The sequence below is a fragment of the Apteryx mantelli genome, chromosome 5 (assembly GCF_036417845.1).
Source record: "Apteryx mantelli isolate bAptMan1 chromosome 5, bAptMan1.hap1, whole genome shotgun sequence".
In the NCBI taxonomy this organism is placed as follows: Eukaryota; Metazoa; Chordata; class Aves; order Apterygiformes; family Apterygidae; genus Apteryx; species Apteryx mantelli.
The window spans coordinates 53,734,441-53,750,776 of record NC_089982.1 but is presented as its reverse complement, the minus strand read 5'-3'; the positions used below and the strand labels follow the sequence as shown (position 1 = coordinate 53,750,776).

Below are 16,336 nucleotides of genomic sequence, written 5' to 3'. Positions count from 1 at the left end.
GCTATCTGAATTTGGAATTTTCCTTAGCATAGGAATATCTAGTTCCTACCCATAGACGCAGCTTGACAGCAACTTAACTTCACATTGCTGTGGACCTCCCAGTCACACAGCGCCCTACCTCACGTCAGCGTTGGTGCTTTTTCACTCCCCTTACTTCTCTGAATTAACCAGCTCATAGGGGTTTACCTGCAAAATCTGGGGTATGGACAGACCTATAAAACAGAGGCATAATCAAATTTTTCTTCCTGATTAGGACCCTGACCTGGCTCTCCAACAAGGCGAGGCAAGTGCTGGCCAATGTTGGTGCAAGGAAGCAGACATGAATGCACGGGAGATGGAAGAGGGCAGTGTTGCATGAGTGACAGCTCAAACTACAGTGAGCCACAGCCTGACTTACAGCAGACCTGTTAAAACATATGTTTAAAGCTTCTGCTAATGTATCTATTAAATCCTCAGGAGACAAGAGAGTACGTTCAAAATTATTGAGCAAAAGTGAAGATCAACACGAATATAGTGCTCTGGTTTTCAGAGTTTAATGTAGCTAAAGGTTAACGGAAGACAGCTTTCCTTTGGACCCAATAGTTTATTGCATATGGCCGATTTCACCATTTCCTCTGTACCGCCACTCTTCCTTTCTTGTTTGAATTTAAAAAACGGGAAAGTAATTATGAAGTCACAGGAATTATCAGGGGATTAGAGGGAGTATAATAGCCTAGAAAAAGCCTGGCTTGTTTGTGTGATTAGACTGCAGTTTGACACAGTCTTTTAACACTGTTAGCACACAGGCAGTTATCTCAGCAATGGAAAATCGTGGGGCAGTTTGACATTCCTGTCAGACATGTTGCTCACTTCCATGAAGTACTCTGGTTGCCAAGAGAGTTTCTAGCTAGTATTAGCTTATTGCAGCAGTATCACTCTGTAGTAAAGATGACCTTAGCTCCTGTTAGGTAAAAATTGGGTTTTAGAATTTTATCATCATGGATCAGCCCACTTTCAAGAGGTTAAAATTCAGAATAGTCTTGGTAAAAGTAGTTAAGCATAGCAATCATCTGGACAAACCCTAACAGCTCGAGTGTTAAGGTATTATCAAAGCCAGCTGTCAATATTGACAGCTCCCAGATAATGCTTTTAACACACATTTGAGCTCATGCAGGCTTCTGTGGCAGACTCCTATTCAGTTAGAAACAGCACAGTGGCATTGCAAGATATTATTAAGCCCCTACACATAGCCTCACTACTTTATTCCAGAAGGGCTAGGCAGACTTTTGACAGAACTCATAGCTGCTAACAAAATCAGAATTTGTTGGCAATCCCATTTCAAGTAAGCTGATAAGAAGTTACTTTAAACTTTTGTGCAGAAACACACCAGGACCTCTTGAAAACAAAAATCCAACAGCTGGATCGCCTCTCCCAGTTACTTCAGCTCTGTGTGTTCCTCATCCTGCAGGCAAAGTGAGAGACAGGGGCAGGTTTTGCCAAGGGGCTCAGCTTCGCCATACAGCCTCAGAGCGAGCAAACCGCTCAGCCAGGCTCCGTTTGACCAGGCAGCCTGTCCTCAGCCCTGTGGTCTGAGCCAGTGCAAGGGGGAGGAGACACAGGAGAACAGTTCACCTTGCTAATCTGGCACAAAAATTCTTTCTCTCTGGCTAGGCTAGTTTTCTGCTGGCTGCAAGCTGAATCAGCCTTCTGCAGGGACAGACAAGCACCAGAGAGGGGTCCAGAGCAGGGCCTTCTCCTGGTGACAGCAAGCTATTGTAACAGCTCCAGCTGTGTCATGTTACTTCGCACTTGCTCTAGTAGCAGGAATGCAAGCACAATCTTGTTGGTCATGTAATCAGCTAAGCATGAGCCTAAGCTCCCCCCCCCTTTTCTTTTTTTCTTTTTCCTTTTGGACAAACAGGAGAGAGAGCAGCAGCTCAGGCTGAAGCTACTTTCAGCTGGTTGCGCAGGAGATGAGTCAGGGGCTCAGAGCTCACGAGCTAAACCTAACTCCAACCGAGAGCCCAAGTGTACAGGAAGTTTGAACTACACTGAAGGGGTCTCCAAGAGGTACTTCAGAAAGCTAAATGTATAGCCACTTGGGATAAAGTTAGCTATACCAGAATCCACACTCCTACCAAGGGGCGGGGGGAAAGGGAAGAAAAAACAATCTATTCAGTGTTCCCAAATACCAAAATCCGCTGTTTCCCCCAGCTAATTAAAAGCTTCTGAGTAGTCCATATACGAACCATAGCAGACCAGTCCTCCTCACTCCTACAATAAACACAAGAGTAAGATAATAGCTCTTCATCTGTAGCATTGTCTTATCCCAAAAAGGGAGAGAATAATCTAAGTCGACAACTGGTGCGAGAACACATACAAAAGTAGTTTTAGCCCTGTTCCAAGAGCTTAGACTAAACTCTCAAAGATTACTCATTTTATATAACCGGACAGGAATCAAATTTCTTTTTTCTTTCCACCTCCAGAATAACAATGAAAAGGAAGAAGCAGCAAAATTAATATTTTTCTCCATGCAGTTCTCCTCTCTTCCTTCCCTCCTACGCTTTTTTTTTTTTTTAAATCACCATTCCAATTATTTTCAGGGAAATCATTTTTAGATCGTAAGCAAGGTGTAAAACAGCCTGGGAGAAGCAAGTATGTATGACAGGCTTCCTCTCATTAAATGCTACATAGATAAAGTATGCCTGAATTTTAAAAAGTAGCAATATAAAAATATTTGAGGGAAGAACCTAGGCCAAGACATTTAATTATAAAAGTTACCAAAATCAAGGTGCTTATTATACAATAATTAGAAGACTGTGTGGAAATTCAGTAGTGAGAATTTCACACATGAATTTCACAATTTCATATTGGATGAGAGGCATCCCAAAATTCTGTATCACATTGCTTTAAGATCTTTAATTAGTTCCTTAGTAGAGAAAGGTGTTCCAATCAACAGTTCAAGAAGATAAATCTAAGCTAGAAGACAAAACTGAGCAAGAGCAGCTGCTCTTGCTGAGTTGAACCAGACTTAAACTCAACAGCAAAGTAGTATTTTTAGAAGAAATGAGAGAAAGCAGATACTATCCACAAGAAAAGAGAATATTATGCTTCTGGCAGCATACTAAGACAACTTAGTGCTTTTTTGTATACCAGACTATGAAATCATTTTATGTTGGAATACCTAAGATCGATATCAACCTTGGAACATTACTTTTTTATTTTTGCATTTATATCTAAAGTCACTCTACTGGAGTATGTATCAGCTATTACAGCAGAAATCCATAATGATATCACTTCCTTCACTAAGTGCAGATTTTTCTTCCCTTGAAAGCTTTCAAAGCAGACCAAAACCTTCTAGTATACTATTAACCTTATCAAGTCATTATGTGTGTCAAACATAGACAAATAAACACTAAAACACAGTTTAATTCCACTCTAAAATCCAGCTGCAAGTCTAAAATTTAATGACAAATTGATAATTTTAAGATAGCACTAATAATGCAAAATTTGTCGCCCTTTCAATAAACACAACCATTACCATCCTGCACTTCACACTTAACAGCTCAAAAGATATCTACCCTTTACATAAATCCAAGTAACACAATGTCAGACAACAAAGCAAAGTCATATAGATTATCTGTTGATACTAGTCTTTTCCACAAGAGCAAAACCTGAAGTATATACTTGGAGAGGTGCTCAGCCCTTAAGGACTCTTTGCCTACAAGCTTTTAAAAATTCCTTTACAGGAAAGGACATGAAGCTGTAAAGAGACATTAAGACTCAGTGTCATTTTTTCCTATCCAGCTAATGCCCAAAGCAAATTTTCTGCTACCTCTAAAGAAAAAGAGATAGAAGTTACAGAAAAAGAAGTACCATTTATTTTATTAAACAAAGGTAATCACATTTCTACCTGATGGTTTTGCAATTTTTTGAAAAGTATTTCTACATTACAAATATGTATATTAAGGTATATTAAAAGAGAGCACTAACATAAGGGCATTCTTTTATAACTGCATTATTAATTGGACACCTGTAGCTAATACAGAAAGTTGCAATTTAGCAGATGTTTAATAGGAATTGTAGGAGGAGGAAGATATAAGACTGTAGAAATTGGAGTGGAAATACAGATGTTATACATCAGCCTATTAATACATTCAGAAGCCCTTATTGAGAATGGCTCAACAAATCAAAGCCAAAATGGATTAACTGAGAGTTTTACCAAAGACTGTAGGTGCTGGATCACAACCGTTAACGCTTCAAACTTCTGGTTACTGCTTGACAGGAATTTCTTCAGCTGAAGGATGATTCCACTTTGGTTCTCACATTTTGTTTTATACTGTGTCAACTCAGCTGTTTTTGTCCCATGTGAATGCACATCTGTGGAGGTCTGTGTTTGTATGTACGAGTTTTTAGGACTCCGCTGCTTACCCTTGTCAACTGGAAAAGAGGGAGGGAAAAAAGATTTTTTTGCATTTTATGTTGAAGTTGTGCAAAAAATTAAAGACATACAAAAGAAAATAGTTACAAACTCTTCCTGAAATACTGAAAGGGTTACTTCAATAGCACTGTAGAGCAGACATCTACTAGCTTGCACCATAGTTTCAGAAATGAAGTGCAAAGCATTATATATAATCTTGCATGTACTCCTTCGTTTACTTTTCAGCACACATTTTGGCATACCCTACACACTGTGCTTTGAATCGATATTTCCATAAAATGCAAGTTTTTTGTCATTCTACCTATCTAATGACTGATGACTAAGTCTAATGACTTATTCTATCCTAAGAGTCAATGACTTTTGTTTGCAACATGGATTTCATATTTTCTGCACTCTACTGTATTATTGAATAGGAAATTGTTCTCCCTACGTTTACTCGATCTTTTTTTCCTTTCAAATTTGCATTGCAACAACTCCACTCTCTTCAGCTCAGGTTTGAGTTCTACTAACCATAGGTCTTGCAACATTTTTCAGTGTCAGCAGTTTGTCACAAAGATGATACTTTAGAAAACTCTCTAAAATATATTTCAAGCTTGCCCTGCATAGTCCAATAATTACATAGTTTATGTAATAGTCTTAGTTATGTTGCAACCTCAATCACTTCACAGTACTCAATCATGTCATGTCAGAAGAAACCACATTACACAACCCAGCACTTGATTCGTAAACACCACAGAGATACCAGGTTTCTCCGCTGCCTTCAGTTTGAAAACTGCTCTGCAGATAGGGCTAGTCTTCCTCTTTTGATCACACAGGGAACAAACACTTTTGCAATGAGGCTGATGCAATACATAAATATCCCTAGGCAGCTTAATGAAAACATCTGAGCAGATTACTTTGTACAGTTTCACTTAACAAGATTTCTTCAAGATAAAGTGAAGAAAACTCAGAAGTAGGACTGGCGGGGGGGGGGGGGAAGGAACATTTGGAAAAAATGGGGGACAAATGAATGAACTAGCACTAGTTGTTTATAAATTCTTTCTAAAGCCCCAAACACCTGGCATGAAGGTTGTCAAATGACTCTGGAATATTCCCAGAAGGTTAAGGTCTAGTCACACAACTGAAGATAGTATTAATAATAATAAATGCTTTGATTCTCAGCTAATGTTAATCTGATACATCAGCCATTGCATTAATACATCAGTGTTGCATAGCTTTGAGTTGTTCTCAAAGCATTTGAAGTAAAGTTTCCTGTTTAAAAAACTGATGTCATCTGCACCTCTCATGCTAAGCCAGGTATGAAGGGCATTCTCAAGCCTACTAATTTTCCAAAGAAATCCTCTCTAGGCAAGATTTTCTGTCCTCCCTCCTAGTCAGAGGAACATCAGCATACTGCTTTATAATGTTTGGATGTGCCTGCATTCTTGGAGATTTCACTACATATCTGTGCAGGAGATGCTGACTGTTAAAGGGTATATTTTCAATTAGAAACATACTGTTTTGCCATGTAGAAGTAAAGCTGCTCAAAGTAAATTAACATGATAACACAAGATAGAAATCAAAGTTCATATCTGCAGAGGAAATGGAGATCAAGTTTGGCTGCCAGTTCTAGTTACCTTGTTTTTACCACTATTTTAATTAATCTGATGACTTCCCTTCTTGCAATGCAGACATTCTGAGGTCCTCTGAGTTAGACCTCTTTAAATGAGCAATACAGTTCATGTTTCAGAGCTATCATGTTATATTCCCAGCAAACTTATGGAAAATACTGTGTTTATTACTCTGGCCTCCTCCTGAAGGTTCTTCAAATCATAAGAGAGACTAATCAAGGGAAGAGAAATAAAAAGACTAGAGAGTGCCTTCCCTGCCCTACTGGCTCATATATTCCTACTCTCTCATATATTTTTCCTCCCTCTCTGAATGCTCCACTTTAAGTGGAGAATTAGAGCACTATTCTTGATTTAAAGGTGCTAGCTAAATTCAGTGATACAGATGCTGATGTCATCACTTCATTAGCTATATGAAATGACTTTGACACCCATTTGTTATGACCCTGACAGATCATGAAAAGCTGCTTTAAACCAGTACAAAGGGTTACAGACAATTTTTGTTCTGAGAAAAATTACATCAGACACTGTTACCTAATGAAATATTTCATTTAAATATACTGATACCACAGCTAACCATAAATGACACAAGACTCCAGATAACCACTGTTTCCAAAGTTCAGCCAGGCTTTTTTTTTTTGTTGATGTTAATCATGGTGTCCAGACTACCAAATCTTTTCCTAGAAGTTAATTCAAACATCCATCTAAGCCAGCCCTGGATCCCATACTAAAAAAAGTTCAACAGAAGATATGCACAAAAAGAATTCAGTGACATTTCTTTGGGCAGTTTTATCACAGATACGTGCTATACACAACCACTTCAAATGTTAAAAAGTATTCCTCTGCTAGCATGAACCCTCTGTAGCATGCACTGCCTCTGCAGATTAACACCAGCAACACTCCTATGCTTATTTATGACCTACGTACCTCTGGGCAACAACAGATTATGTTTCCAGATTTGTACAGGGGGCATGCCATGATGTCAAAACAAAAAACCATGCTTTCATTAAAACAAAGGAATTAAGAGTCTAACTACCAATATAACACTTTGATGGACTCTAAAGATGGTATCAGTTACTAACTCAATCCCATGCTTTGCTTTTTTTTCTTTTTTTTTTAAAAAAAAGAACTTGCCACCTTTATACAGTCAGTCTTGTAAAGCACAGTAATTTTCCCCCTTCAGTTATGTTCTGAACACTCTTCCAAAAGACTAGAAAACACTGTTCTCAGCCCATTTGTAAGACTTAATTTCTGAAGACCGGAAGTCGCAGATTTTCAAGTACTGCAGTGCAGTAACCAAACAGAATCACCATATAAAGGGTTTATCCTTCTTCGTATCAATAGAAAAAATTAGTATTAACTTCGTAATGACTGAGCCTTCTGATCCCAGACTCATTGACAGAAGATTCAATGTTTCGCTGGCAAAAAGAATATCCCATGACCTTGGAAAAGGGCAAGAACTCCTTCCCCTGCCTCCGAGATCACTATGCTGATGGCAGCTGCCATAATACAGAATGTGGTTCCTTGGGGATTATATCATACCCATCCCAAGCTTTTCTGTAAAGGAAATCATTTCCCATACACAGTTTCTCTAGTTATTAGGCATTCAGAAGAAAGTAATACAGAACTGTTCTTATATAGGATGCATACCACTGTTACTTTTAAGCACTTTGATATTACACAGTACTTCACATTGGTACTTCACTGGCTGGCTGTCTCTGAGCTTGCCTGGTACCATTGGTTTCCTGAGCCTCTCTGTGTTGTGCGCCACTGCTGGATTACCAGGGGAAAAGTCCATCGCCCACTTTGTGATTTGCAGAACCAAACCAAAGTCTTTATTTGCTTACCAGGTAATAGCAAGGTCTGCATGGCAACATATGCATTTGCTAGAAATTATTTTCTTTAGCAAGAGATTCAATTTCTAATATATTTCTTAAAAGCACTCCAAACAGCCTAAACAAACCACTTGAGAAGCACAAGTGGGAACAATCTCACCTTTCCCCCCCCAGTTTTGCAGGCACCATTATCTTACCCCTAAGCACCTTCTTTTCATGTTCCTCATCCAAACTGTTTTCAGAGAAAACTTCTTGCTCAACATTTTCTCTTGTAGAAAGCTGTAGACTGGTAAAAACTTTCTGACTCTCTTCCATTTTATGGAAAGCCTTGTCTACACATGTTAAATTGGTGCTCACTTCTTTGATCAATAAGACCAGATCAGCCTGAGTATTTAATCGAGCTTCCATTTCTTCCCTTATTCGTTGGATTTCCTCAAGCACAGTTCTTATATCCAGGTGACTGGATTTCATCTCTGCTTTCAGATCTTCTTTCATCTGTTGCTGGCTCCTCTGCATTGCTAACACTGTTCTGATTTCCTTTTGAGATGTTTCCACATTATGCTTCAATTCCTTCTGTCCAGCTTCCATTGCCAGCTGGCTAGCTTTAACTTCTGCCAACAGCGTAGCAAGGCACTCCATCCTGGCCCCACAGGAGTCACTTCTCCTGGTGTCACAGCTTCCAAGCAGTCAGGGACATTTGTGAGCAAATAGCAGATTTCTAAGATAACAACAGAGCTAGCACATAGCTGTTGGTATAGTATCCTACTTCAATTCACAGCATGCTTCAATTACGGTACTAGGGAAAAGTTTAGTACTAGGTAAGATGAAGGTACTAAATAAAATACCTTAAAATAAATACTGAATAAAATACCTTAAACAGGAGCAGGGCTGTAGAGCCAGAGCTCCGTCTCAGGACTCAGCCAGAGCACTAATCAATTTAATTGCCAGATTGTGCCACACCTGAATTTTTAGAAATCTTTTGCTGACATCACTGTATGTGGGATGTCACCCAGAAGGCCACTCCCAGTCATCTGATCTGTGCATCAAGGAGTGCCTGGGCATCAGTAACTGTGTTTGCTGCAAAACAGCCAAACAGTCTGCAAGAACACAGCAGCCCTTCCTTTTCAACACAAAGGCTCAAAGGGAGTCTGAGCTGCCTGTAGGAGCTGAAAGTCAAACAGTTCAACACTACTTAGTTATTTCAATTGTTATATTCAAAGAGGTGGTTCTGCACCCATCCTTCCGCTGACGTTTGCCATGAGAGTTCATGAGTAAATCCAAGAGCACCTTTGCCATTCTCCCATTCCCCTCCTCATGAATACAACTATTAAAGCCCATTTAGCCATCTTTGGAAGAACACAGATCCTGAGGAAGCTCTCTAGCTCACAAATGATGAACAGTTATCAGAGCAACAGAAGAAAACTGACTAATGAGATGTTTTTGATAAGTTTAGGAGGCTCTTTTAACTATCAGGCCTGACTTAACTTTTCTTTACAGAAGCTAAGGCTTCTTACTTTTAAGTACAGATTTCATTGTAGTTGATATAGACTCCATGTAAAAACATGTGCAGGCAGACATGACACCAGGCTACTACTTGTTTTGTAACACAGCAACTTAATTATGAAGTCATTGAATTCAAATTCAGGGGTGGTGGTGGTAGATCTTAGCCTACAGAATGCATCCCCCCCCGCATTCAAACAGGTAACCTGATATTGAAGCCCAGAGTAACACCCAGCATTCAGAGGAAGACTAAGCATCACATGAGTTGGAGCTCACAAAAGTTTTTACACCACCTTTGCACTGTCATGGTTCCAGGATGCTTTTGGAGTCCACAAGGACCCCACAAACACCCCAGAGAAGTTAAACCATCCATCCAAAGCTGCAATAACCCACTCAGTGGAAGCATTACAGAGAGCACCTGTAGTCCCGTGTGCATAGATGCAGGATTTCCAGCTCACCACAGTGCTGCTGCACAGGGACAAAGGGCCAGTTTGGAGAGTCCCATTTGTGAAACAAGGTTACTATTCACTTTCCAGCCAAGGCGCATTAATGGGACCAGTAAGATGGTCTGAGACACACACTTGCATCTGGACAGTCTGAGACTGTCCAGACCAGCATGGCTCTTTGGCATCACTGAGCTGTCCTGCTATTGCAGTGGTGGCACAGCCCCCTGCTGGACACAACACCCACAGTAGAGTTTTTTTCCCCCTTTTTTCTGTATCTCACCTGCCAGAAGGCTACACATACACTTTCTGGTGGTACACCTGTACTTAAGCAAAAGGTTTTTCCTAGCACAGCTATAGGTTGCAGGTGTAGTTTCCTCCCCTTAATCCCCTGCCCCATTTCTAGATGGATAGATATCCCATAAGCTCTTAAGCATTCATAATCACACACAAATATCAGTAAGGACGAGTACACAAAACAGATTAGAGGTGCAAATTGAAATTTGAATTCAGAAAAGATCTTTGACAAAAGGGATTAAGCAGGTAAAAAGAGCCAATTATGAATGCTAGCAGTACATCAGCACCCCTAGACAAACACAGTAGTTCAACTCAGCAGTATAATACTGTGCTCTATTTCTCTACAGAGGAACAGGCTCCCCCAGACAGTGGCTCGGAGCAGAATCCTAACCATAACATGGTGGGAGCCTTGACGGGGGGCCTTCCTCAAAAACCAGCTGACAAAGCTCAAGTGACTAAACTCGGTGCTTTGCCTTTCCTGTCCAACACCACCAGCTCCAAAGACTGCAAGCTCCTTGCCATGTGTGTTTGCCCCCACTTCAATTGCAAAGTGCTCTCTGATACAATATAATGCATCGTGAAGAACTTTCCTTCTTGGAAACTGGTCTCTTTATTTGAAAACACTAATTTCATCCAGAATGACATCACTGCTGTTCATGCATTCTCTCCTCAAAATAAGAAATCTGATCCCTAAGGATTGCTTGATGATTTGCAAAGATGACCCTCTGTATGCAACTTCTAGACAGGTTTCCTTTACTTTTCTCCACTTCATAAAACACCCTTCAAAATTCCCTGAATTAAATTTGTAGGTACTTTGCATTACACAGCAAATTGGAAGTCTGTAGAGCTTGCTGGTGCTTTGAATTTTACAACCAGTCTCTCAATAGAAATATTCTGTAGCTAATGATACATGAGCAACAGCTTTGAGCAATATGCAAGCTTCTCAACTTAGAATTTATAGCCTCTGGAGTACCAATTTCTGCTGCTGTAAGTCAGCTTCTCTTCCAGCTAAGCTGCCTCTGTCCTTAATACATCTGAAATAACTTGATATTGTCTTCTATTTATGGAGGGAAGGGGGGGGGAAAAGGGGGGGAAGTCCTGATTAACAGGAAATCAAATACTGATGAGGATTTGCTCTCAACCATAAGTTAATGATTAGAACAAAAAGTTTATATTTAAATATAACCTGATCTATTTGGGTGAGGTATGTCTTGATTTTTTTTATTAAGTTTTTTGTTTTGTTTTTTAATAATAAAAACCTCAAAAACCTCTATATAATTAGCCATCAGCAGACACCAATAATTTTATTACAGGAATAAAAATCTATGAGTTAAAACATTTGAAAAATGCATGAAGCACAATTTTGCAGTTAATACAAAAACTCACTAAACCACACTAACAGCTATATTCTACCATGTTAAGTAATGCAGCACATTTTAAATATTTAACAAGAAAAAGTTTACATAAAGCTTAGCGTGAATCATACAAAAATATCTATTACTTTCACCTTCAGTGTGGTTTCATCTTCTGCAAGGCTGACTAGTTTGTACAGCCCTGACTGGGATTAGACTTGAAAACAGCAACTGGATATTTTCATTTCCCAAACATGAAAGAGGAAGCATCCAGTTGTTGCATCTATTTTATTTGGCTTTTCCCTTTTCTAAAAAGTCTGTTTTACTAATTATAATTGGTAACTAAAGAAAACAACCAAAAACAAAACAAAAAACAAAAAAAACACATCTTGATTTTCTGGGGTTGGGTTGGCAAAGAGTTTGAGAGCTAAGAAGAATGACTAAATTAAACATCAAAAAAAGAGAATAAGGACTAAAAAGGACTATATGTGTATAATAGGAGGGAATTTGGCTAGCTCTAAATTGCAATTCTAGTTTCTTTCAGAACTCCTGCTCTGGGCTGTAAATCCAGTAAGTGGTTTCAAACAAATAAACAGGGAAAGCAGCCACCAAGTTCAAAATTAAATTAGCAGTGTCGCTAGTGGGTTTGGAAGGCTAGGTGTTTTGGAGGAAACTCTTCCAACCCCACTAGTAGAGAGCTCCATAGTTTGGTCAACTGTATTTGACACCAAGCGTGAAAAGGAAAAGTAGCTTTGGCTACTACTAAAAGGCAGCAGACTGTTGAAGCTCAAGTTCAGGCATAGGTTCAGTCTCCCCCTTGTCCTCCTGAGTGAAAATTTTTAACTTTTGCCTGCCTACAGCTTGGGAAATAGTGAACACACTTTCCTTTTGTGCCTCTCAGAGTCTAAGGTCTTTAAGATAGCAACTGTATGTACAGACTCCTGAAGAAGCTATGTACTGCTTCTAAGCAGTACCTCAGGCCTTTCTACATAAACCGCTGCGGACAGCCCTAACTCCCTCCATTCATGCTTCGAGGGAGTCAGACGTGAGCCAGTTCTTGTCCACAATAAAACAGCTTTGTATTTCAGTGTTGTGCCTGCCTAACAAGTGCCACAAATTCTGCAGAAGGTGCTGTATCTTAGCAAGTCTTCTAGCTACTTATTTAGCTGGTCTGGGTTCAAGAAGCTGGAGGAAGAGAACCATTTCTCATCTTGCAGCTCCCCCCACATCTATGCAGGGTGAAATTTAAGACAACTAAATGCTTAGAGAGCAGAACTGCAACTCTCCCACTCCTTTACTCTTACTGTAACCTCTTGAATATCTCTTCTCTAAGGTCAGGCCCTAGCCTATGCCTGGGGATATCAGTTTCTGCATTTTAGTTGTCACCAAATCCATTTCAAACTGTCCTGAACAAAAATAAGTAAAATAAAGGAGAGGAGGGAAGCTTTTAAAAAGGTCACAGTAACTGAACAAAATTTGACTGTAGGTAGGTAAAACTTGGCCTGGATGCTTAAACTGATTCAGCAGGATTAAGACCTACACAGCAGAAATCCCTCTGCCTTTCTCTGTAGAGGTAAAAAGGCTTTTCTTTTTTTTCTTTTTTTTTTGGGGGGGGGAATACTGGTACAGTCCTGGACAGGTTGTGCAGAGCCATCACACATTATTTGAGGCAATCAGTTTGGAGTACTGTTTCAAAATTGTATTTGTCCTTACATGTCAACTTATCTTTTGGCTTAGAGCATCAGTATAACATTTTAGATTTATTCCTTTTTGCTCCTCATTTCCAACCACAGGACTGGATTTTCTCCTCATTCACATGATAGTGAAAAGGAAAGAGGTATCTCAGACGTATTTATGCAAAGAGTTCTATGCCTATTCAACGTTTTACTCGCATGCTTAACACACGTGTCTTGCGACACTGCCCACGTGGGGTTTCATGCTGGTATGGAGCAAGTCTCTTTAGAAGCAGAACCCATTAGCATGTCAAAGGCTTCACTGTCCATTACAATGACGACTACTAGGTAGGAAACCAAACATTTTTGCATCAGTCTTGCACCCTAAAGCTGTTACCCAAAATCTGTAATATACAGCATGCAGCTTATTATCGTCCTGTCTGTTGACACAACAACAGGTACGAACCAAAGGTGCTGTTTCGTTATAGTGTCCTTCACGCAGTAATAGGGGTGAAATAGGAAGCCTGGAGAGAAATGAGACAGATGAAACAAAGAGATAAAAACCCCCAAACCAACAAAAAACCCCCAAACCAACAAAAAAACCCCAAACCAACAAAAAAACCCCAAACCAACAAAAAAACCCCAAACCAACAAAAAACCCCCAAACAAAGACCTCATTTCCTTCCCCCCCACCCCCAACTGCACACCTTTCTAACTGAGCTTCTGCACAACCTCTGCCAAAAGTTTAGAAGTCCCAGGCAGTCCTTCTTGATTAATTCTGTGCAAGGGCTCTTTTAAAGACAGATGTCAGCCTACACCTGGCCAGGTAATTTGAAACATACTTAATACTCTAGCAGGTTCTTATGTGATAACCCACAGCATGTAGCAAACCTGGCACCCTGCAGTGTGATGGTCTGGACTTTTTCTGTCTGGTTATGAGCATGTTCCTGCCATCTTCTTGCAAGGCAGAGAAAATTCGCTCTGCAGTCAGGAGGAGCTGAATGGAAGCCAGGAGACCAAAGCAAGCACAGTAACAGCAATGCAAGTGTGACACTGCACTAAGGTTCCTAGATAAGCCTCAGAGCATGTTATCCTTCCAGTTCCTACCGCAATAAAGTAGACTTTCACCCACATGACAGCCTTTGAACGGGGTCACTGCATGTACATCCCTATTAACCAAACATTAATCACCTCAAATTAATCACCTCAGTACTTCCTAACTGAAAAGTTGTCTTCTTCCAAGCAATTTACACTGATGTGTCTTTGTTTCCCTAAGGTGTCACCTGTCCTACAGAAAACAGCTCTTGAGCCTGTACAACTGTTTTAGGGCATTGTCAAGTGCACTACTGACTTCCTCCCAGAACACAGCACTTTCTCCCCCCACAAAGGGAGCATGGCAATGATGCAGAGTTCAGTCTGCCAGCAGTTTGGTATGTTCTGTTGTTAAACTGATTAAGCATACAGAATCTCCATGTTGCATTTAACTGTTACTGTTTATGATTAATCTTCATAATTGCAAGACTATAATTTTTGTTTTACAACCTACATTAACCTTATACTGAAGCTTTACAAGGAGCTAAATTATGACATTTATAAAGATATCTAAACTAAACCTGAGAAAATGCATCATCTTCCAAAGTGCTGATGTCTTCCAAAATAAAAGCACAAGCTCACTTATGTCATTGCTTCAAATTCTGGACCTACCAGCCTGTGCATTTTTTAAAGAACAAGTTTTAGAGTACAGTCCATGATAAAGTAATAGAGTAAAGACACTCCTGAACTATGGCCCTATGCTCTCTACTAGTACTGAGTATTTTAGTCATTGCACCAGCAGACGATTTGTTTCTGTTCTTTATGTCAGCAAAGCCAGTATTTGGTGAAAAGATGTCAAAAGGTCACATGCTTTGTCAACCCTAGTAGTGAAATATTGACAAAGTTCAGTGAAAATGGAAGGAAAGAAAAAAAAAAACCTTCAATATAACAATCTCCAAATTTTCTAGCAGAAAATTTGCACTGCCAAGAAAAACCTCACAGCAATTCCAACAGGATTCTTGTAGCAATTAGAATTAAACCTTTAAGTTTGAAGGCCACCGTCTGCTTACATACCATGGAGTCCCACTCTGTTGCAATAAAGGCAGGCTGGGGAAAGAGTTCAAAATCAGTTTTGTTTTGTTTTTATTGAATCATTTGAACTTAATTACATCATTGTGCCAGCCATTGAGTTAATGTAGCAATTCTTCCTCCACAATAAGCAAATGTTCTGCCAGTTAACTGGTCAGCTCTGTTTAGTGTTAGGTCCAGGAGTTTGATGTTTGTCATCAGTTTTTCTGAATTGCTCAAAATCTTTCAAAATAAGGGTCTACGGAAGGCTCAGTGACTTGCAGGGAATAATAATCTTTCCTTGAGAACAGGTGTACACAGAGACCTACAAAATATCATTTTGATCACGAGACTATAATATTAGTGCATAACATCATTTCTTGCACAATATCTGCAGTTATTTGGAATGGAGAAGACAGAAGGGTTTTTTGTTTGAACTCTGAAGCTATTTATTCAATCACACTCACATGAGCTGATGTTACATGACTGTAACAAATGTCACTACATTTAAGCATGGCACTGAAATGCTGCCTAAAGGATATTATGGAAGAAGAAGGAGGAAAAGCAGTAGGAATTTAAAGAGCCTCCAGAGCCTCAGTTATATTTTATATTATCGTCTTTGTGCCAAAATTGTTTCTGAATGTATCCAGCAACAGCTTTCTATGTTTACAAAACTCTACATACAAACACATCCAGATTACACAGAAATTCACTGATGTTCTTTAAAAAGCTAAGCAATGTCATTTTAAGCATACAGCAGGCATTACAATTAATGCTAAAAAACTGTCTATAGTAGTAATATTTTATATACCAAAAAGTCCAATTCTAACATTTTTCTCATAAAATAGGATGACTGCAGTTTGCAGTTTTAAAGTGCACAATAAATAGCTAACATTCAAATTCTCCTTTTGACACATGCAGCAATTTTTCTTCAACTTTTAGGAAGTCATTACAATTTACAGACCAAGCTAGGACACCAACTTTGCCCATGGATTAAAAAAATTTATCAGTGAGGATATAGGCATGATCAAGTCTGTAGGTGGGAAGTTAACTGGATAAAATGAAGTTTACAGAAACAATTCCATTTCCAAAGTCCCTCAGAGATCTGT

At 39.4% G+C, this 16,336-nt stretch overlaps 1 protein-coding gene across 6 annotated transcripts in view; it reads right to left on the bottom strand.

Moving 5' to 3' along the window:
* The window catches only part of MTUS1 (microtubule associated scaffold protein 1), an 89,080-nt gene that overhangs the window by 31,291 nt on the left and 41,453 nt on the right, over window positions 1-16,336 (bottom strand). For all 6 annotated transcript variants that reach the window (XR_010884425.1, XR_001293558.2, XM_013949529.2 and 3 more), the window contains one exon: window positions 4,202-4,419. Coding sequence is in view for 4 of the 6 variants with exons in the window: in XM_013949529.2 (XP_013804983.1) it covers window positions 4,202-4,419 (218 nt within the window). In the remaining 2 variants the exon portion in view is untranslated. The remainder of the gene's footprint in view (window positions 1-4,201; window positions 4,420-16,336) is intronic.